At 47.5% G+C, this 23,279-nt stretch overlaps 1 protein-coding gene across 1 annotated transcript; it reads right to left on the minus strand.

The window, feature by feature from the left end:
* Positions 1-471: 471 nt before the first annotated feature.
* Positions 472-13,915, minus strand: EMILIN1 (elastin microfibril interfacer 1). The gene is made up of 8 exons (XM_063299937.1): positions 13,471-13,915; positions 9,590-9,715; positions 8,523-8,716; positions 4,266-6,263; positions 4,011-4,109; positions 3,379-3,396; positions 2,545-2,679; positions 472-1,975 (listed from the first exon to the last, which is right to left on the minus strand). The coding sequence occupies exons 1-8, from the start codon at positions 13,647-13,649 to the stop codon at positions 1,620-1,622; spliced, it is 3,105 nt and encodes a 1,034-aa protein (XP_063156007.1). The 5' UTR covers positions 13,650-13,915; the 3' UTR covers positions 472-1,619.
* Positions 13,916-23,279: the final 9,364 nt, after the last annotated feature.

A 23,279-nucleotide genomic window follows, 5' to 3' on the forward strand; every position in this document is an offset into this window, starting at 1 on the left:
AAGATCTGAATTACAGGTCTTCCTGATCAAATGCTTAAATCAACAACCAGCTCCAGTCAGTTGGAAAAAACGGGTAACCGTGTGTTTGAATTCTAACAGCATGTTGTACGTGGGCTGTCTTTGAAAATGCCAGAAACTTCAACAGACCTAAAATAGGACAGTGAAATGGTTAACAGGAACTGGCTGATATCATCATGTTGTGCCAGGACTATGCCTCATGACACATTTCAAGTTCACTTCCAGACTCAGTTCAAAGTGCTAATACTTCCTTTTAACACATTAATCTGTCTGCGGCCACACTCTCCTTTCACACATTTTTGCCCAGATGTTAATATAATCTTCAGAAATCTCCTTCGAGGTGCATCTGCTGAGAGATGAGATAGATGGCTACTAAAAAAATTATCCTCCCAACTTTATTTACATGACTGAATTTGCCACACACTACACAAATGAAAACACAGGCACATCCTCTTTTTTTTAAAAAATGTTTCTTTATTCAATAATTATACCTTTAGCTGAGTTTAGCCATTATACAGCATATACATGAGGGGTGAAACAGACAAAGGGGTGGGAGTTCTTCTATCCACCACCACTTTCCACTGCTTCTAACTCTGCAAAGGACATCTTTTCTTCCTCACTTACTGCAGGAATTAGTGGTTTCAATCCAGGATCCTTACTTCTACAGTAAGTAGACAGAGCCTGTTTTGGGCAGCTTGGCAGTGGACATGATTAGATGAGGCAGCTCAGGTTCTGAGAAAATGTGGGCAAAGCAGGGAGTCAGTTGGTGATGCAATGAGGGAGGAGCAGTGGGCATTTTCTCTGGGGAATGACAGACACAGATAAATAACAAAAAGGATTCTTCCCTCCACTCCACTGCAGGGAATAGCTAGTTCCTAGACCAGTGTTTCTCAACCTTAGCAACTTTAAGATGTGTGGACTGGCCAGGGAATTCTGGGAGTTGGAAGTCCACACATCTTAAAGTTGCTAAGGTTGAGAAACACAGTCCTAGACAATGTGTTCTCTTGGCCTAGGTGGGCTAGGCAGCTGTGGGCCCTAGAGGATGCAGAGGGCACTAACACACCTATAGTTGGAGCCTGCAGTGCCTTAGAGAGGCAGAATCTCTCCACAGCTCATGCTGTGGTGCTGGCAGGAGGGAAACAGGAAGTGCCAGCAAAAAGTCCCTGCAGGACAGGAGACTCTGGTACTGCAGGGACACGATCACTGCTTAAGTTCTCGGGAACTCAGCTGAGAGTTTCAACTCTGAGGTGGCAAAAGGTGCCAATTTATTTGTTAGATTTATACCTTGCCTTTCCTCCAAGGGTCAAGGCAGCCTCCATTGGGGTCTCCTGTTATTTTATCCCAACAGCAACCTGTGAGGTAGGTTGGGCTGAAAGAGAATAAATGGCCCAAAGTCACCCCATGATTTTCCATGGCTAAGGGCAGGCTTGAGCCTGCTTCTCCCTAGTCCTAGTCCAACACCTTAACCACCATACCACACTAGTTGTCACTGGGTGACACCAGCTCAGAAGGGAAGGAAGGAGGCTTTATTGGGATTGCAAGTTGGGGTTCCTTGGCATCCCCTTTCCCTGCTTGGCTGAGGGCCTGCCTTAGCTTGCTCCCTACCCCCACTGAGGAACCACCTGGACCCCCAAATCTTTCTCATAAAGCAAAGCAACGCTGAAAACTGTCAGTGGCTCATCCGGAGAGTGGGCTAGCTGGCCAGACACGAGGTCCACGCAGAGGGTCTCATCAGGCTCCATCGGGACAACGAGAGTGAAGACTGCCAGAGCACCAGCACTCGGCTGGCTCTCGGCCACCGGTTTGTTCTCCAGTCCTTCAGGCTGATATCCAGCTGAGTCGCTGCGGGCAATGGCCCTGTTGGAAAGTGACAGCACTGCCTCAATCTTCTCACCCCTGTGCCCAGTCAAAATTGCACTGACCAGATAGCGGCCAGAAACAGGAGCTGTGAAGACCCCTGTAGGGAGAAAGGGTGAATTACAGCAGAAGAACCATCAGGCAAAGGGACAAATTTTGCCTTTACTCCTGGCTTACAGAGTGCAAAATGGTGCACATTAGGAGCTGGAGACAAAGTCTTAATTTCAGAGATGGCCAGGGGATGATCTGACAGAGACTGACAGAAAAAGAGTTGGAAGAAGAAAAATCCATGGAAGGTAGGACTATTATTATCATTGGGTCATAGTCACAATGGCAATATGCAACTTCAGGACTAGAGCTGGCATGCTGAGTTCTAGTGGCTGGGGCACCATACTTCAGAAAAGATTGCAGCATTCAGGTCCCACCTGTAGGTTTCCCAAAAGTATTTGGTTGGCCATCAACCTCCTTCCATGGGAAATAGGATGCTAAATCCTAGTTTATGTATACATTTAATGCATACAATAAATTTATTTATTTAATGTATTAAATTTATACCCCACAAATCTCACTATAAAAGGTCCGTCCTGGTCGGATCCAGCTGCAAGCTCCTTCATGCTGTTATGAGAACCATCCCATTCCATACATTCTTCGCATCTTACATTCACTGACCTGTGTTTGGGTTATAGAAATTGCCATCGTTCACCAGCTCCTTGTCAAAGATGATGGTTCCAGTATCAACATGCCAGGTTGTCAGAGCTGCTGAGAAGGAGACTTTCGGCATGGTTCCGGCTGGACCTGGCGGCCCTGCAAGAGAATCGAGAAGGGGAAAAATCACCTTCTGCTTCTTGCTTTTCTTCTCTGCCTACACTGTCCTGGTCCACCAGCTTTTCAATTTATTCACACTGATCCATTTATATGAAACATGGCAACCAAAACTGTGATCTCCCCTATCTTCCATAGTTCATGCAACAGCCTGTAAATATCCTTCTCTGCTCTTCCTCCTGGCCCATCCCCACCCTATAGCATTACAGAAACAGGGGAGATGAAAGAAACTGGCTGAAAAGGAGACGTACATTATTTATCACAGTGCAGTAGTAAAGCATCTGCTTTGGCAAAAGAATACAAGCCATGCCACTACCAGCCAGTGTTTCTCAACCTTGGCAACTTTAAGGTATGTGGACGTCAACACCCAGAATTCTGGGAGTTGAAGTCCACACATCTTAAAGTTGCTAAGGTTGAGAAACACTGATCTAGAGTACCAGATCCAAAACCACATAAATAAAGGTGGCTGCAGACCCTACTGCTGAGCATTTAGAACCTGCTGACTATCCTCACATTGCCCCTAGCCATAAGGTTGGGAAACACTATTGCTACTAGTCAGAGTAGAAAATACTGAGCTAGACAGAACACAGGTCTCGGTAATGTTCCTAGATTCAAGCCTTCAGTTTCCTTCAAGGATAGAAATTACTTCTGTTCCCTATCCCGCTGTCAGCTCTTTATTACCTTGTTTTCCAGGGAGACCTGCAGGAGAAAAAAAAGAAGTCAGATGAAAACAGGTATGCCCATGAGATGGGATGAGCTATAGTGCCTTGCACTTATTATTGGAAATGTCTTCCTACTTACTGTACAGTGTTGGTGGTCAACACTGCAGGTCAAATAAGAAGAGAGCATCAAGACAGCACTTAGCGAGGTCTGGATAAGTTCATGGTGGACGATTTGGCAATTGCCACTTACTGCATACCCACAAGAGCATTCTGGTGCAATCCTTCCCACTATCATCCTATTCTAGACCTTCCCTGTTTTTCTAAGCCTTACTGCCATTGATATTTGCAGGCAGCACCCACTATCAAGAAACCCCCAATCTCAATTTCCTTGCAGGAACATCTGCTTAATCCAAGAACTGGACCTGTTGCAGCTGTTTCTCTTCTGTCTGAAGATCATTATCTGGGGAAGTCCCTGAAACTCTTCTTTATCGCTAAGATATTTGGCAAGGATGACTGTGGAATGAAAGGGAATGAGAGAGTTTGAAGAGACCCAGCATTTGCTAAGCAGTAAAGCTGATCTTCCTGGAAGGATTGTGTATTGAATGTGCAGGCTACAACAGCAACAACAATTGAACTCAGCCAGTTTCTCACCTGGAGGTCCCTCGATGCCAGTCTTTCCATCCTTGCCAGGAGGTCCCATCGGACCTGGAGGGCCCTGTTTTCCCATGGGGCCTGGAAGGCCTGGAGGGCCTGAAATTTAGAACATAGGACAGTCATTCTAGGTAGCACCTCATAAGAAAGGAGAAGATGGTCGGGACATACTGTGCCAAGCTTGATCCCTACCCCACAATCAAGCCATACTACTACTCCCAGTCCATCTTTCCTCGTCAGAGCTGCCAAAAGTACCTGTGAAGTCCTGCAGTGTGAGATCATGCAGCTGACCCTGCAGGGTCTGGAGGGAGCCATTAAGAGTACTGAGATGGCGGTGGATGGTGCCCAATTGACTGCCATGAATCTTGTCTAACAAGGTTCCGTGGTGGCGCAGAGTCCCATTCACTTCATGAACACAGCCCCACAAAGCCGAGATGTGCTTGTCCAGCCCCTCCTTAATCTTGCGCAAGCTCCCCGAGACATGGTCTAGCCGTTCACAGGTGCCCTCCAGCTTAGCAAGTCGCTCTGCCAGACCCCCAGAGGCCCTCCGACAGTCTGATGCCTCCACTTGTAGAGTACCACTAAACCGGTGGATCTCATGACCCAGGTCCTGAAAACGCACATCGCTCTCGCCCACATGCTCCGTCACCTCCTGCTGTACCCGGTTGATCTCTGTAATGATGCGGTCCTTGGTAGTGCCCAGTTCATGGATGTCTGTCTCATGCTTTTCCACTGTGGCTTGCAGCCCAGCCAGTGTCTCATTGAGCGAGCTGAAGCCCAAGATCACCTCAGAGAGCTCTCCCTGCAAAGACTGAAGGTGGATGCTGGAGCTGCCTCCAATCACGCTGAAACCATCCAAAGGTTTGGAAGCCTCCACTTGCTCTGTACCCAGTTCTGGCTTTCCCCCCATTGGCTGGCACACTGTTTGGCAGGCCTCCACCTGCTCCCTGAGTTGCCCCATTTCTCCCCATAGCTGGGAGCAGGTCTGGCTGCAGGGATGGTGTTCCAGTCTCTTGACCTCTTGCTCCAATTTATCCAAGCGCTTATTGGTGTGATTGGAATAATGCGTTAAATCTGGCGGCCCTGCACTCATGGAAATCACCACCCGGTTCTCAAGCTCGCCAATTTCTCCGGCCAGCTTGCTAAGGGCTTCGCTGTTGGCTCCCACCAAGCCCTGCAAGGTGCGCAATCGCCCTGACACGTCGAGCTGGTGGAGGCTGGAGCCCAGCAACCGCAGCTGTCCCTCATTGTCCAGCACGCGCCGCTCCAGGTCGCTCAGGATGTTGCTGATCTGAGAGTCCTGGCTGCCCGGCTCGGTGCAGATTTGGGTGCAGGCGTGAACAGAGACGCGGACCCGCTCCAGCGCCCCCTGCTGTTGCAAGCTGCTGTCCTTCAGCCCGCCGACGTCCCGCGACAGGTTGGCCAGAGCTCGGCCCACGTGGCTCTGGAAATCGTTCAGGCGGGAGAAGAGGAAGTCTAGCTGCCCCTCAGCCCGGCGGAGCCGCTCGTCGGCTCCCTCCAGCATGACCTGCAAGTCCACCAAGTGCTCCTCCAGGCTGCGCTGCGTGGTGTTGACGCGGCTCTCCATCTCGGTCATCCGCCTGTCCACGCTCCAGGGCGCCTGGGGCTGGGGCTGGGGCTGGGGCCGGGGCTGGCCTCCCGCGTGCTCGTTCAGCGCTGCTACCGAGCCGGAGACGGCATCCAGGCGGCGCTCCAGCTCGCCCACCCGCTCCTCCATCTGGGGGCAGCAGGCCTTGGGCAGCTGCTCGGCCAGGCGGTTCACGTGCTGCTGGACGGTGCTCACGGCTTCGCGGTTGCGCTGGTCCACGGAGGAAACCAACTTCTCCAGGGCTCGCGTGCGGTCGTGGTCCTCCGCCTGCTGCCGCCTCAGCCCCTCCATGCCTGTCAGGCAGGACGCGCAGGACTCCTGCAGGCGCCGCTCCACCTCCCGGAGGACCTCGCCTCGGACGTCCGTCCCGCTGCCGCCCGCGCCTCGCCCGTTCTCGTGGTCGGAAATGCGGTTGTCGAGGCGCTGCAGGTGGCGCTGGATCTCGTTGAGGGCCTCCTTCATCTCCGGGTGCGCGGCTGCGTCTGCTGGCTGCTTGCCGTTCAGGGAGGTCTCCACCGCCCGGCGCACGTCTTCAGTCAGCTTGGCGTTGTTGGCCTGCATGGTGGACTGCAAGTGTTGCAGCTGCTTGGTCAGGCTCTGCACTTTTTCTTCCAGCTGTTGTACTTTCTCCGAGTCCCTGTTTCCTGAGTGGAGAGATTGGAAAGTGCATTAAGGCACTTTGTCTTGAATTTATCGACTTGACAAAATAGGGGAGAGCTAAAAGCAGAGTGGCTGGGTAGCTTAACTCTAAGACAACCTCCCTCAACCTGCTGCCCTCCTCTTGTTTGGAAGGCAGCATCTATAACACCAAGGACCAAGCCATGACGAAAGCTTAATCCAACTCTCTTCTATTTGGGATGCCCTATAGCGGGAAAAGCCAATAGAAGAGAATCAGGGTTGATTCTCAATAGAAGACCTCAGGGTTGAACTGTGGAGTCCTTGGTGCTCTCTGAGCTTGGCTGTTTGCTTGCAGACATTTCATTACCCAACTAGGTCACATCATCAGTGCTAGTGAGTGTGGGGTTTGCTCCCTGTTTATATACAATAGCAAACAGGGAGCAAACCCCACACTCACTAGCACTGATGTTGTGACCTAGTCGGGTAATGAAATGTCTGCAAGCAAACAGCCAAGCTCAGAGAGCACCAAGGACTCCACTTTGGGAAAAGTGGCTGGAAGGGCCTGCAAACTAAGTAAATGCTGAGGTCATTTTCCTGAAACCAGACTTGTATTAAGAAAAGCTTAAAATGGGCTGTTGGTTCTTGGAGTGTTCTTGCACAAATCACGTAGGCCTTTTCCTCACATGCAGTTTTCATTCACATCTCCGCCCCATGATTTAAACCATCTTACACCAGTCCTTTGTGCTATGTAAAAAACTATATTTTCCTAATAGAGCTGACACAGAACTATGATGTGTTGATATTATTGTGCTCCCCACCTCCAATTTTGGAGAAATGTGTTAAGGTGTTAAGGTGACCAAACCAGCTTTTATCAGTCGTTAGAAGATGAGGGGTGCCAGTATTTTAGGATGATGAGTGAGAAATATATGTCATTGGCTATTCATCAACCAACCAGAATGTTCTCATCACTACCATCAGTGAGGACAATATATTTTATTAACTAACTAGGACAACATGTAACTTTGTTAGCAAAGACATTATATTAATACAGCAAGGACTAGGTTACTCTACCCTAATTTTTAAAAAAAGCCTTTAAGTTTTGGGGTATAAAAAGAGTTCAAATGCTGTTGAAGTCAACTGTGAGGTTCACCATACTGAAAAGGCCTTCCTGGAACTTAATCTGAAGTAAAGATTAATAGCTTTTGTCAGCATTATGGGCCAAGTAATGGGAAACTACAGGATACAAACTTTTGCTGGATCAGGCCCAAAGCTCCCTCTCATCCAGCACTATTTCTTCCAGTAGCAATTGGCGAGTATTTTTAAGAAGCTGGTGATGGCTTCCCCTGTATCTTGCCTCCAACATCTGGTCTTCCAAAATGCATTGCCTCTGAATGAGGAAGAGCTAGGGACACGGCACAACTCCTCTCCATGCATTTATTGAATCCTCTTTAAAATCATGTCTTTAAACCTCTTTAAAATAATCTCATGAGAGCCTGAATCTTTCCACAGCTGGCACTTATCTTTCCATCAGCCTCTTTCAACAACAGGCAGCTGCAAGGATACTGGGTAGATTTTAGTCATTTTGAAAGAGATTTGACAGGTGCAGCTTGCCACAGAGGGGTGAGAAAAGAAGCCCAGCTAAAATGCCATCTATTCATCCATTAAAGATCAAAGAGCTCCAGTGCCCTTCATCTCCTCTGACAATTTCATGCAGATTCTACTAGGGGTAAGCAGCATGGGAAAATACCCAGTGCAAGGAATCAAATTCGGCCTAAAGTAGATTTAGGTTGGAAAAAAATCTGGGAAGAGGTTTGTGATAGGGGAACCAGAGTGAGGAGTTGCCAGTGCTGAGAGGCAGCCAAGTGAGACTCTGTGAAGATGTGCTGCAGTGACTGCCAAGTTATAAACCCAGAGCAACTGTCACTCTTTCAAAAGGCAATCTTTAAAGCAGATGGCTGGCTGGGGAATTCTGGGAGTTGAAGTCCACACATCTTAAAGTTGCCAAGGTTGAGAAACACTGCTTTAAAGAGTCAATCTCCTAGGAAGCTGGCAAAATGCTGTGGTTGTGTGTTCCATATACATACATTTGCATACACTGTACACATAGGTAACCATGCTTCAACTCCCTGGCTTTCTCAGCTTAGAGCTTTTCTTTATGATAGGAAAACCATGGGGGTGGGAGATGGGTAGGAGCTACCACACAAGGGGAAGAATGTAGATTTTTTTAAGATAGCGATTATACCACTACAGCAGACTGGACTTTGTTTACACCCTTTCCAATTTACCTTCACCGCCACTGAGTGTGTTGCTAAAGCCAGACAGGTTGAGTCGACCAGGCTGAGGTCGTGGTCGGCTGGTAGTAAGTAGCACCCCACCTTCAGCACAGTCATCACCCGAATAGCCAGGGCAGCAGCGCCACTCCATGTCCGACACCATCTTATAGGCCACTTTGTAGCGTGGGCGCACAAAACTCCGGTACCTGTCAGGTAGAAGAGCCAAGAGGATTTGTGCCTGCAGTAAGGAATGGGGCAAGAGTCTCCTTGCGGTTAGCTACTTGCTTGGAGAAGTAATAACGTTCTCAGCAGGCAGCTGGTAAGCAAATTGCTAGCCATTCCGTATTTCCCTTCTTAGGGTGAGGATCTCTGTAAACCACTCATCTTCTCTATATCATTCATTTCACCCCTGGATGTCCAGAGCTTGCTCCATATATTCCTTAGAAAAGGCTAAAAGCTTCTCTGGTTTTAACAAGCATTGCTCTCTCTTCCTAGACAAATAGACTTGACCATGACTGATCTAAAAAAGCTAAACAGGGTCAAACCTGTTAGTGTTTTGATGTGAGACCACCAGAAATCCTTAAGGTGTAGTCTACGTTGGGAAGTAAAAAAAAAAAAAAATCCCAGAAGAAGGCAATGGCAAGCCACTTATAGCTACAGTACATGGGTGTGTTGAGGTAGTCACCAACAGTCAAATCTGACTTGAGGAAAACTTTATATTCCTTTGCAGTCCAAGAGATCACCACTAGGAGGCAGCAAATCACTTCCATGTGTATGGCCCATTAAATTCTATTGGCACCAGGATCAGTGCGCTTCCCTGATGGACTGGGCACATGCCAGGCAGCAGCCACAGGCATCCAGCCTCTCTTCCCCATTTGCCCAGAGAAGTCATGACCTCCTACTCCACCCAGCTAGCAAGGCAGCCTGCCAGCGAGGAAGGGATCAATGCCTCTGTGACAATTGGAAATGTGGCAAATGTATTCTGTTGCCCTACTGGTGTTTTCAGTCCAAGCCCAATTCTGCATGCTCTGCAGTGACTTACACAGCTGCTCCCTTTTCCCTGCTTGCCCCTCACTCACGTGACAACACGGGGGCACTGGAGTTGCCCCCAAACACATGGCTGATAATCCGGTTTCACATATGTGTCGACTCCATCCTCCACCACACAGCTCACACTCCGTGATACCACATAGGCACACCAATTCCTGCAATGGCGTGAGAAAGAAGGTCTAGTTGGGTTGATCCATAACTGAACTGTTCTACTTTCAGCCTATACAGTCAGCCTAACTGAACAGCAAATAGTAGCCAAGCCCAAAGTCCACCCAGATTTCCAGATTTCCACATGTCAGAAATGCTCTAATTCAAGGCTGAGGCCAGAACCTAAATGGCTTCATTTTCAGGGAGATTCTCTGAGCAGCATATGTTTTCAACCCCTGCCTACTCCAAATTGCTAAAGAGCAATGCTGCTTTGACATATCTGGCACAAGACTCAGTTTCTAGAGAGAGGATGAGGATTTGAGAGAGGCCTTAAGTTTTAATGCCTCTTCTTAATAAATTAAATCCCCAAAGGAAAGCACAGGATTCAAGTGAAACCCAGAGGCAGATGTGCCCAGGCACACACTGATGTTAACCTAAACTAAGAAACTCCTCCTCCTCATTGTTGCTGTTGTTGCTATTGAATAAAGGGATTTTAATAAAGACCAAAAAAGGTACTGAGTGGAGAAACTGGGTGCTGAGCTACAGAACTGGGGCATGGCTATACAATGGCAACATAGGTTGGGGGAGACTTGGCTCTGCAGTAGAATATCTGAAAAGGATCTGTTGCTGTTGACCATGTTAAACATGAGCCACCACTGTGATGCAGCCGCTAAAAAGGCACATGCTATCTGGCATTATATATTAATAAGAGCATAGAATTCAGATCATAGGCTTAAGTTATTGTTCCTCTCCACAGACTCCATTTGGAGAGCTGGGTACCATCGTTCAAAAAGGAGAGTAACAAATTGGAGCAAGTTCAGATGAGAGCTACTAGGAATGGTAAGGGGTCTGAAATCCAGCCCTACGATGAGCAGTTAAGAGATCTGGACAGAAAAGACCAAAAGATTGAGGGGAGAAATGACAGAAGCCTTCAATTATCTGAACTGCTGTCACACAGAAGAGGGAATGGATTTATTTTCCATTGCCCCAGAGGGCAGGACCAGAACCAATGGGTTAAAATTACAAGGAGGGAGTTCAGGCTTAATGTCAGGAGAAACTTCCCAACTATATGTGCTATCAGCCAGTGGAACAGGCCATCGCACAAAGTAGTGATGAGTTCTCCTTCACTGGAGGTCTTCAGGCAGGGGTTGGATAGTTAGAGTTGCTCTAGGGGATCCTGTACTGAGTAAGGGGTTTGACTAGATTAATTAATAAAATAACAATAACAACAACGTCCCTTTCTGTGAACAGATTACTGAGAATTATATGATTGTAGCAGTATAAAAATTTGACAAAGAATAGCATAGCATAGCATAGCATAGCATAGCATAGCATAGCATAGCATAGCATAGCATAGCATAGCATAGCATAGCATAGCATAGCGATATTGCAGTGATGTCATGTGCCCAGTGGGCTGGCAGACTCACTATAAGTTGCTCATGATCCATGGAATCCCATTGCCCAATGTGGCATCTCCCACTCACTATAGTGTTTGGCAGCCACAGAATCCCTCAAGATCTTGAGTAACAGAGGAAATGTAACCAGAGCACTTCCCTTTTTTCTTTGTCTCTTGGCAATACACTTAAGGAAGGAGTCCTAACTCCCTGCTCACTTCCTCCCCTTTCCACCAAAAGCCCAGTTGCCGTAGTTGGCCACAGGTGAACTGCCTCAAGGATGCTTTTCACCTTTGCTTGGCTAGATCCTTAAAGCCTAATGGCCTTTAATCAAGGAAGAGTGTGACCTGAGCAGGGAACAGCCAGGTCAAAGGCCAGGGGTGCCTCTACCCATCACTGGATGAGATTAGTCTGAACCAACGAGTTACTTTACCACTGGTTAATGTTTGCCCAGTTCACCTTATCACCTTTCCCATCCTCACAGAGGAAACAGGGCATTTCCAGCATGCCAGGGTCAACTTGAGAAATAAATTCATGTGAAATGATAACAGATTGATCCTCTAAGCATGTGCAGAGAACTTTTCATGCACTCTAATTACTATGGAAAGACTTTGAACATGGGCAGTTCAGGTCAGACTTCAATATAAGCCTTTTTCCTCTAATCTGGAGCTCAACATTTGTGCCTCCACTGAGATCCGCCAGAAGAATCAAGGAGCAGAAGGCCCCACTCTGTTGGGAATTTCCAGCAGATGGCAAAACTCATTGGTTTTGACAGCGTTTGGAGATCTGAGATAATATGTTGTTTCTGTCTGGCTGCTATTTTTGTGTAATGTTTGTGCACGGATTCAGTGCATTTTCATAATGGATGATTTTAGTCTTTGTTGCTATAAACTGCTCCATAGATGTGTGGCTGAAGAATTGCCTATAAATCTAACAACAAATAAATAACCTTGAGACCTCCAAAACCAGCACATGAGGAGACCTAACTAGGAAAAAACTTGGGGAGAAACCTATCCTATTCTGGGCAAGTTATGGAGTAGTAAGATGGGAGGAGGAAGTGAAGGGTGATTATATGAATGAACAAGTCCTGTATTACTGTGTTTTTCTCCCCTGATCTACAACTCTTTCTAAAATCCATTTCTTGTTGCTATTTTCTGGAGCCCCTTTCTTTCTCCTTCTGTACAATGCTGCTCCTATTTCCCAAAGTGGCTGCAAATTTACCCTGGAATCCAACCCCCCCCTTCCAAAAAGCTAGTATCCTTTCAAACCCCAACTGCTTTTGCTTTTCCTCCCCCCACCTCCAGGAAAGAGTCTGAAGTACCAAAGAAGGCAGCAAACTTCCTTCCCCCACCACAAGGAACACTGTCTCCTGTTTCCATTATTTGATTCTTCAGCATTTATCTCAATTCCTCGACATCCCACAAATATTTTGTGGTCACCATGATGCACAGTCTTCTTCCCCATAAAGACGACCCATTCCCAAGACTTATTCTCACAAATATTAACAGCTTAAGGTACATCTAGTCAGTAGTCACTCTCCCTCACAAGCATCCACACTCATCCCGTGCCACCACACCAAACAAAACATGAAGTTGATGGGGTGGATAGCTAGGCAACTGTTTGGGATCATGTTGAGCATGAGATAGTCCTCAGCCCTTAATTTCCATCCAGAGCCTCTTTCCACCTTCTGTTGGTGAAGATAAGCACATGGACAGGGATCGAGGCTTTTGCTATAGAAACACCATTGTCCCCACCTCTTTTCCATGTTCACTGTCAGGCATCTTGGGGTTCCAAGCCAGTGATTAAGCAATCATAACAAAAATACAGTATAACAATACATAAAAGCCATTTAAAAGGAACAGATTATGAAGCCATTCATGGCTTGCCTCTATTTGGATTTAAAATTTGAAACTGATATAGAGTGAGTCCTAATTTCCTTTTTCAAACCAACCCACATGTAGAGATAAGCAGTGGATACTTTTAAACCTGCAATTTCACACACAATGTAGATTTGCCACTGCCTTATCTAAATAGCCAACACTTAAGCAAACAAGGCCCTTCTCTAGTGGGGCCTTTTCTCAATCCTCCATCCTCTTCCAGCCGGCTCCTGGGTCTCCTCCGCATCCTTTAAAACCTCATAGGAACATAAAAAGCTGCCTCTCCCAGTGCCCTCCCCTCAGGCCGGTGGTAGGTAACTGGAAGGCGGTAACCAGCTTCCCAGAAGCTCAGAAGCAGAAGCGCATCATGCCTGTGGAAATCTGGGTTCCTGCTTTTTGCCCTTCTGTTTCTTTCTGGAGGACTCACATCCAGACGGCTTGATTTCGTCCCAGCCCTGCATCTGCCGTGGACTGTATCGTCAGCTGTCTTACCTGTGGCGGCTGGCCACCCGTGCCCCGTTGTGTGCTTGGGCTGTGCCTTGGAGCTGTGCGAAAGGCAGGCTGGCCCCCGTGTACAGACTGTACCTGGGGGGGTAGTTCATGCCCCAGACCTCCCTGGCCAGCAGGCCCCACCAGATGCAGAGCCATGTGGTGACCCCAGGGCCAGCCATTCCCGGTTCTTGGTGGTCCTCTCCCTGGGCCCCCGGGTCAGCTGCACATGGCAGGGGCCCCTAGGCCTTGGCGGCAGGGCCAGTGATGCTGGCAGAGCAGAGTCCTCCTTCCTTTCTGGCCCTCTCCCCAACGCTCAGCCTGCAGGCAGGACACAGGCCGAGAGGGCTCTGTGCAGCCGCTCACTCCTCAGACACTGACAGCTTTGCAAACTTCCCAGAGCTGGCTTGCTCACTCCCCCCAACTTCCTGCCTGGCAGCTCTGGGCCCCAGCGCCCTGTTCCCCCCGCCCCAGCCTTCCCTATCCTGGGCTTCCCTGCTCCCTGCCCAACCGCTGGCTCCCTCACCCCTGGGTTGGCCTTGGCCCTCTGAACATCCCCTCCGCCAGCCTCGCTCGTTGGAAATGGGGATTTTCTGCAATCTCAGTTCCTGCTTGGCCACCCCTCCCTCCTGTGCAGGCTTTAGGCTGCTCGCTCACATCTGCTTCTCGTTACAGTCAGGACGGGAATTGGGGGGGGAGTGTGCAGGAATGGGAAAAGCGAGAGAGGGTGGGCATGAAGCCCGCCCAGCCCAGGGGAGTCAGCACAACGCTGCTACTGAGTGAGGTCCCTGCCACAGGGCAAGAGGCCACGTACCCACCACACGTGGACCCTGTGCCTCGACACGCCACACTCTCCCCATAGGGCGGGGAAATGATCTCAACTCTGTGACTGATTCATGGGCCTTGGTGTCTGCTGCTACCACTCCGGTTCTTCCAAGTCACTAGCCAGGAGAGTTTCCAGCAAGTGGCCGGTCTGGCTAGTCCCCAAAGAGATGTGTACATCTGTGTGCATGTGAGAAAGAGAGGAACACATCTGAGACAGGGGAGCCTTTGTTTCTGGGAAGGGGGGCAGCATTCTCTGACTCGTTTCCATAGTCCTGCAATCTTGCTGCTCTTCCCTGGCCAATCTCACCTGCTCCCCTAGACTACAGCCCAGCCAACCCACACTGGGATTTCTTCCCAACCTCCCAAACAGGATTGCAACGCAATGCGTGGCCTGCTATTGGAGAGGCCTGATTTTACACAAAGCATCTCAGTCCACCTGGACATAATGGCTGCTACGCCCTGGCCTCCAACTTTCCTGTATACAGGAAGTTTTTGCGTAGAAGGCCCATAACACCTGAGGGCTACCAGACAGGGGCTAAAAGTGCTGAGCAAAAGAAAAAAGGAGGTACCAGAGTTAAATCTCCCTTACAAGGCCTTGAAACTGAATTCCCCATTCCCTTTATATGGAGAATAGACCATGTAAGACTGAGGTATTATCAAATAGGGCTGATTCCATGGGCAAATGCACATTGTTTGACCTTTCTCTACTAATAACTTGTAGCTGTTCCCAGGACATTCCTGGAAACCCTAGACCCATCAACTCCTCTTATCCTGGAACGAAGAAGTGTGTTTTCTTCCGTTCTGGAATGAAGCTGTCAAGCAAACTTCTAAGAGGGCATCTAGTCCATGTGCATAACAATTCTGCAGCTACCAGCCCCACCTGTGCTGACCATAGTAGTTCCAGGAAGGCAATCTCAATGCTACTTTCTTATACCTCAGTAGAATCTGCAAAAGGAGATTTGTGTGATATGTCTGGGCAGCAGGAGTTACCCCAGCCTTCCTGAATCTGTAGATGAATCTGGACTATAACACCCCCCATCCCCAAGAGCTGGCAATGTTGGGTGGGGTTTCTAGAAAGTTCAGACTGGAGACCATGGAATTCATTATATTTTCCAAAATGGCAGTTGACAAGGAAGAGTTGTGTGTTTTCAGGTGTTATATGTGAGCAAACCTGATTGGGTGGCAGCATCTAGCCAACCTTGGCTAATCTCAAAAAATGCTAAATAGGATTGCACCTGATTAGTATTTGGATGGGAGACCACCAGGACATTTCAGGGCTGTAGGCTAGACTGGGATTTAAAACAAAATCCTGGAAGAAGGCAACAAGAAACTGCCTCCATGTGGTGGCCAGGAAGTCACCAGGAGTTTGCTCAGCTTGAAGAAGGCTTTACTGCTTATATGTATGAGCAGATGAGGAATGAAACATGTCTTTCTGCCACCTCCCTCATCTATGTGTGTTCATACAGCACACCTGAACAGAGTGTCTGGAGTATTCAGTTCATGCAGCAGGGGTGTCCATGTTGTACAGATGTGAATGAGAAGTATGGGCTGGGACAGACTTGGGCAAGGAGAGTAATATGCAGATGCAGGGCTATTTACCCACAATGTAGTAAATTCCAATCTTTCCCCAAAGACCTTTGAGACCCACAGACAACAGGTGAGTAAGCATTCCCGTTCTTCTCTGCAGAGACTAATGTCTCTGCCTCCCCTTTCCTGTTGTTTTGTTCATCCTTATGCTGAGCTAGTGTCTGGTGCTGGCTGGCCCGTCTCTCTGCAAAAGCTATCAGTATGGGGAAAGCAAGCTAGCACCAGGAAAAAAAGTGGTCCCCCACTTTTGCCTTCTGAATAGCAGAATGGGGAAGGAGGGAACAAGACACGTAGGCCAGAACTATGCAACACACAACACAGCTGCAACTGCCAGCTGGAAATTGCCAAGGGACATGAATAAGACTTTTATCTGGGGGCAAGATATTTGGCCCAAAGGGAGAAGAAACAATCTCCCATCAGATCCTTCTGCATGGAACAGAGTTCAAAATACAGATTGTTGGGGAGGGGGGGCAGAGGAAACCCAGCACCCTTACCTTTTGTGATGGGCCCCTTAACTCCTGTTTTCTTAGCATGATTTGGCTAAAATTAAGAGGAGCCAAGCAAGGGTCGGGCTTGTGGATTTCATTACCCCCCCTCTTCCCTGCATAATCAAAGCATTGTGCATGAGTGATGGGTGCGCTGGGGGAGAGAGAGACTTACATCTGGTGGTAGATTCAGAATGAGAAGCTCTCTGAGCTAAGAACACACATCTACTACATCAGCACATTGGGCAGAAATTCAGTGAGTGTTGCTTTCCCATCCTGCCGTTCCCATTCTTGGGAGGTATACGTTTATGTTTATCGTGCGTTTAATGGCATATGAGAATTGCCCTTATCTCAGATGAAAAAGAAATAGAGGAAAGAGGATGCATATTTTTTCCATACTCAGGTGGATAATTTCAATGCTAAGCACTGGAAACTGCCACCAAGCACCATTTTTTGCCTTTGCTACACTTTATGGTCCAAGGCTTTGCAACAAGCTTGGCCCTCAGAAGAAGGCTTGGTCTAGCCTCCCTATGATTCCCATTATGCAAAGACTGCCCCTTCCCACCAAGTCTTCTTGCACTAGAGCCAAGAGTGGAACAGTGTGGGGCCTCTCCTCCCACCCAGGTCCCTTGTAAGACCCTCATATCACAGCTTTAAGTGCAGGGCACTCTCTTTTCCCTCCATAAACAGGCTCCAGGCTGTGAGTTCATTGTTTGCACTGGGGGCAGCGGGGGAGTAATTATCCAGGAGGCACCAGCAGATTTTAGTGTAGGGGGAGACAGCAAGGATAGGATGGTCTAGGGGAGGGGAATGTTTCAATGAAGATGCAGTGACTATCATGTGGAAAACAACTTTGGCCCATACTTTTTGCACATCCATCCCCTGCCCCAAATCATCTCCTTAATACAGAAGGAGAACCTTGTGTGGGCTTGATCATTCACAGTTCTTGCTGTCCAGGATAAATAAAAACATCTATCTCCAGAGTCTAAACTCAGACCTTGGCTGTCTCAAGAAAACTAAGGAATGCCTTTGGTCAGATGAGGCTGGCCCGTCAGCTTCAGCCTTTCCTGGACAAGGATATTGGCCACAGTAATCTATGGTCTAGTAACTTCCCAGATTCCTGGAATCCACTTTATGTGGATCTGCCCTTGAAGAGAACTCGGAAACTGTGGCGTGTGGCAGAAACACTGCCATTCAGATTATTTCTTAGAGGTCATGTAATACACATCTTAAAGGATCTGCTCAGGCTATTAGTTGGACTTCATCGTTTAGGTATGAAGTCAACAGCCAAAGTGGTTTAAGGCGCTCACCCTTGATAGGATACCTCTCTTGGTAATTGTCTACCTGAGCATTAACATCAACAGGAGGGGGGTTCATCACTATCCTTTGGCTAGGAGAGATGCATGATGTGGGGTTGCGGGAGAAGGCTTTCTTTGTTATTGTGCCCCCCCCCCCACTTTGAAATGCCCTGCATGACAGGCTGGAGCTAACGCTTTTTGCTTTGGGTTACCAGATGAAGACTCAGTTTTACATTCCTGCATTTGGGCTGTAATAACCTTAGCCTGACTTTGCCTTACCATATGTTGTGAAAAATGTCGTCTGTCAACTCACTACAGCTTTAATCTTTTGCACTATGATCTACTTTTTTGGCATTTTATTTTATTTTATTTTACTTTGTTATTTTATTTAATTTACTTGCCAACTCAATCACAGAGTGATTGTCAATAGTTACAGAGTGATTTAGGATAGTGTGCGCAGGCTGTAAATATAAGGCAGTGTTGGCATACGATCAGAGTAAGCAGAAGAAATCAGCGATGGCTCACTGTGGCATAATTTGCTTCTATAATAATGATGATGTCATAAACTAAAGAGTGATATCATCAGAGAGGCATCCAGCCAGCTAGCCAGCCAAGCCTTGCTGACTAGCAAAATGAGCAATAATATAATGCAGGAGATGGGGGAGGAAAAGACCACTGCAGTCTTTCTACAGTAAAGATGTCTGAGTAGTTTTAGACTAGCCTTGCTTGCAGTGCAGCGGGGCTGTTGTCATTTTTCAGGCATTTAAGGAAAACGTAAAACCACAACCCTTTTAAATGTGCCTAGATTTAAATAAAATATTATATGCAAATGGATATACGTATGTGCCACCCACGGCTTGTGCTCCCTAACATCAGACTCAAGAAAACACCCATTCTGGCCTCTCACCACAACTTTAGTAGCATTTGGGGGTGGAGGACAGCAGGCTTGGAAGACGGGGCTAAGGAAGCCACAGCAATGCACATGGCCTCAGAAGAGAAAGCAGTCATGGGGCACTGCTGTCGTACTCCAAGATCACCACATGTGAAAGATCCTGCCAATTCTGCCTGCTTTAGAAAATGGCAACCACAAGCAGGCAGAACACCTAAGGCAGGGGCAGAGTTGCTTTGGGCTTCTGAAAGAGAACCTTGACTCCCTGGTGGATCAGAGCTGTCTGCTGTTTCTACAGTTCCAGGGTCCTGATTCTCCAGGGGGAAAGAAATGGGGATCTATGCCCAGTGTCACAATGTGCTGGACAGTGCTGTGGGCAGTGGGCCATAGTTCAGGTCATAGGAGAGGAGGAGGAGGAAGCCCTTTAAACCTGGGCCTCTCCAGATGCCTTTAAAGTACAATTCCCAGCATCCCTCATCAGTCCCATGATGTCTGCAGACTGCTGGGAGTTGTACTTCAGCAACATCGGGAGGACCACAAGTTCCATACCTTGCTTGAATAGAAATGGTTCCCAGAGAGCACAGACCCCAAGCATCCTGAGGAAACCAGAGGGGCTATTAATCCAATGGCCTCAAAGCCTCTGCCCAGGAGGGATGCTAATTGTCAGTAAAGCTTTTTTTCCTCCTGTGGTCATATTTCCAGGCTAGGATTCAGTTGCAGAGCACTACAGTTCTGATTAAATCCAAATGTTCAGTTCTGCAGGCTGCATATTTGGAGTTTCTTTTAAAGTATTGGTGGGCAGGGGTATCCACAGGGTATGGTAAAAAAAGGTCAAGATGACAGCCATGACACTGTGATTGAAGCTGTTATGACATTGGGTGGAGCTTTGATTGCACTGTTGTGGCTGCCATCTTGACTTTTTTTACCATACCCTGTGGACACCCCTGGTCTTGGAACAAGACAGACAGGGATAGCAACACAGAGTTGGAGATCAAATTGCCCACCTGAGCATGGCACAGGTCTGTGGGGAAACATGCTGGTTTTCCAGCCAGGTGGAGGCTGAAGCCAATTAGTGGCCTGCTAGAACCACTGAATTGGAGCAGAGCTTAACACAGCTGAGAAGCTGCATACAGAAAATGAATATTACCTTAAATAGCTTCAATGAGCATGTCAGAGAAACACAGGTTATTGATCTTACACACTCAGCCCTCCCAAGCATAAAGAATCACATGCTTAGAGTAGGTTAAGAAGTAAAAAGAATATCTTACTGACTTTTTATTCTTGGTTCAGTTACATCCATCTTCGGTGGACAGTGAAGTTCCTTGTATCTTCTGTTCCTTCTAAACTTAATTCACCCTAAACTCTATGCCCTACAGCTGCCAAGAGCTGCATGTAGAAAGGGGAATTCCAGGCCCACCGCATGATGCCCAGAAATGGAGGAGAGCAGTACACAGCCGTGTGCTTCTCTCCTGGTGGAAGAAGGAGGAAGAGAGAGAGAGGAAGTAGGAGTGGCAACAAACAGCTTCCTTGCACATAGAGAGTTTGCATCCGAGAGCAACCATCCATATGCTAATGAGGCATGCTGGATTTGCCAGGACTTCCAACAGAGGCATGGGGGACTTCTGAGTCTAATGCTGACTCTGTGGAGCTTTCTACCTAAATGGTGCCATCAAAAAAGACAGGAGAATCAGAGCTCCTCTGATCTTCAGATGTTGCTTTATATATCCATTGCATACACTCTAATTGGTAACACCCCTCACACCCTGGGATCTTTGGGTGCTTGGTCTCCTTCTCTTGGGATTTTTTTGTTCAATAAGCCTTCTGCATTTATTGAATGGAAAGCAGGGGCACTCTCCAGATACCTTGCAACTGTAACCCTCCAGTATTTTCTGACAGCATCTACTATTTATTTTCACTGTACTTATGAAAATTGCTTTTTGATTGGTAGTTGTCCACCTGGAATCACCTTGAGAAAGAGGGCTTCTTCCTACTACTGAGTGAAACACAATCTACCTATCTTTGAGTTGGTGGAAAACATTTCCTGCCTCCATTGCCAATCCTTATGCCCACTGTATTTGTTCTGAATCACCACAAAATGGTACCATCCTTATTATGAGTATGTAACATGTGATTTGGACTTTGAAGAAGCAGGATAGGAGCTTTGGTGCTGAAGAAGACTCCTGAGAATACAGTGGACAGCCAAGAAAACAAACAAATGGATCATTGAACAAATCAACCCAGAGTTCTCAACTCGAGCACAAATGACCAGGCTCAAATTATCCTACTTTGGATTTACATTATGAAAAAACCCAGCTCTCTGGAAAAGGCACCAATGCTGGGAAAGGTGGAAGGAAAGAAGTGGACAACCAGCAAGAAGGTGGATAGACTCAGTTACAGTGGTGGGCACCACTGGAAGAGCTGAAGGACTAGGTTAGGGACAAATCATGGAGAAAATTTATCTATATGGTCGCTAAGAGTCAACAACAATGTGATGGCATATAAATAAACAAACAAACATGTGATAAGCAAAGTGATTGGTCATTTCTTCTGGCTTTGTTGCCATTCCTCTTCATCATGTCATCACCCAGTGAGAAAAACATCTGCCAGTCATGCACTGCAGCAGAAACAGGTCAGGTATGACTGTTCCTCTTTTCTATGCTTCTTCCTACACCCTCCTCCTACCCACATTTGGTGATAAACTGAGCTGAATTGTTTTTTTTCTTTTAAAAAAATGATCACAAAGAAAGCTAAATCTCCAATGCTTTTATTTAGGATTTATTTCCTTATATGGATAATCTGGGAAGCAGGGCTGGCTTTAGGTTAAGGCCACCTAGGCACTGGCCTAGGACACCAAAGCTTAGGGGGTGCCAATGCTGTCCCTCTTCTGAATCATTCTAAAAATGCAAATCTTTGCACGGGCAAGAGGTAGCATCATCAGACAACCTGGCCCAGGGGTGCCTGTACCTTTGAGCCAGCCCTGCTGTGAAGCATGGAAGTGAGTTGCTCTCATCATTCCACTGTTATATTATTACAGCCTGTATTCCATACAGTTAGTCTTCAGTCCTGTTGGCTGAGCAGACTAGCCCTGTTGTACAATTTTGATTGATTGCTGTTTAAATTTACCAGCTGTTTCCCCCATTCTGTGGAGGATGTGTGTTAGAACATATCAATATGACAAAATTTGTATTATATTGTGCTACGTGGTAAGTTGGTTGCTTGAGGCAGGGACATGTCTACCAGCAACTCAGGGAATCCCTGTGCTAAACAAATAGAGCTCTACCAACTGTTTCCCCAGTTTAAAGCGTCCAGCTCTTCAGGGAAACAACAGCAGAATGACAGCAGGCAAGACTGGCCAGGGAACAGAGCAGAGGAGATGAGCCTGCATCGGCTGGAAACAGTAAGACCTTTCTGATCCCACCAGGTACGGGTCATCTGATTTCCATTCTGATGTAATGGGTATCAAAGGATAGCGGATTCTACACAGGCTGCAGGAGCTGCTGGTTGTTGTTGACCAATGGGGGGAAAACTAAAACACTGCTTTAACACCAAGACTTAGGCGTATCTGGTACCTCACTCATAGGCTGGAGATAAGATGAAAGCAGGGGGGCACAGCAGGAAAAAAGTGTTTCCTGGTATGTTTGTACTGTGGTTTGGTGCAAATGCGGAATGGCCAGAAACACATCTCTGACTACCTAATCTTTTTTTTCCCCTTTTAATGCGATTGGTCTGATCTTTTATGGCTTCTGTTGCAAGGCATCCGCTTTGCCAAGAAGCAAGAAATGATCTTTTACATAAAGGAAGGCCTGTTCCTGGCTGGTTCTGCTGATATTCTTCCAAGCTGCCTCTTTCCCAACGTCCCCATAACTCTTCCCATCCAGCTTGGACTTCGTGAGTGCGGTTGCTGCTGATGCTGCTATGGTCTGCATCATGTCTTGTGTCTCTTGACAGAACCAGCCCTTGCAGGAAAGGGAAAGGGAAAGGGAAAGGGAAAGGGAAAGGGAGGGAGGAAGGAGGGAGGAAGGAAGGAAGGAAGGGTCTTGCAGGCGCCTGAGATGTAGTAGCCTAACTTCCAACTGGATGTGATTTGTAGGGAGCCCTGGATGTACTCAGAAAGGCGGGGTGGGTAGTCAAAAGCTTTGTCAACCAGGACTATTGATGATGGCCAAGATAGGACTTCCCTTGCTCCTTTCATCTTCATTTTGGGATGCCAAGAAAAACCTTGCAGCCACTCATCAAGTCTGGGTACCAGAACAGCTTCCTTACAATAGAGGATTGATGGGCGATATGGGGTGTGCCCTCCCAACCTTCCCAACCCACTTTTCGAAAGGCAAAGGTGATGTCCCAGCAGAACCACGGAATCTCATTCTCAAGCACACACACCCTGCCGCCCCCAGCCCTGGAGCTGGGGACACTGCCAGGTAGCTCAGCCACAGATTGAAAATATGCTCTGGCTGGACTCCTGCTCTCTCTTTCTCCTTGCTATTTTTAGCTGCCTCCAAATAACTTGTTTTTTGGCCTGGAAATGGAAAAAGCCACCCCTCCCCAGAGACAGGGAAAGGGTGGTGCCAATTTTTAGACAGTAAGCTTGAGGGCAGAGGCTGCCTAATTATTAATCTTTGAAAGCTGCTCTATCAGCCTTGTGGTTTTGCCAGCTTAAGTCGGGTCTGAGTACTTTAAATAAGCGAATGCTGTTTCTTCTCCCCATTCTCCTCTGCCACTGATTGTTAC

The sequence above is a fragment of the Candoia aspera genome, chromosome 1 (genome assembly GCF_035149785.1).
Source record: "Candoia aspera isolate rCanAsp1 chromosome 1, rCanAsp1.hap2, whole genome shotgun sequence".
Lineage (NCBI taxonomy): Eukaryota > Metazoa > Chordata > Lepidosauria > Squamata > Boidae > Candoia > Candoia aspera.

What these genes read in the sequence shown, in the direction of transcription:
- EMILIN1 (XM_063299937.1), bottom strand. Translation starts at nt 13,649, where the DNA reads ATGGCTGGCCCTGGGGTCACCACATGGCTCTGCATCTGGTGGGGCCTG. An exon ending in CACACTGCAGGACTTCACAG is followed by an intron (nt 4,110 to 4,265) that starts GTACTTTTGGCA and finishes TCTAAATTTCAG; the next exon opens with GCCCTCCAGGCCTTCCAGGC. An exon ending in TTTCTATAACCCAAACACAG is followed by an intron (nt 1,976 to 2,544) that starts GTCAGTGAATGT and finishes TTCTCCCTACAG; the next exon opens with GGGTCTTCACAGCTCCTGTT.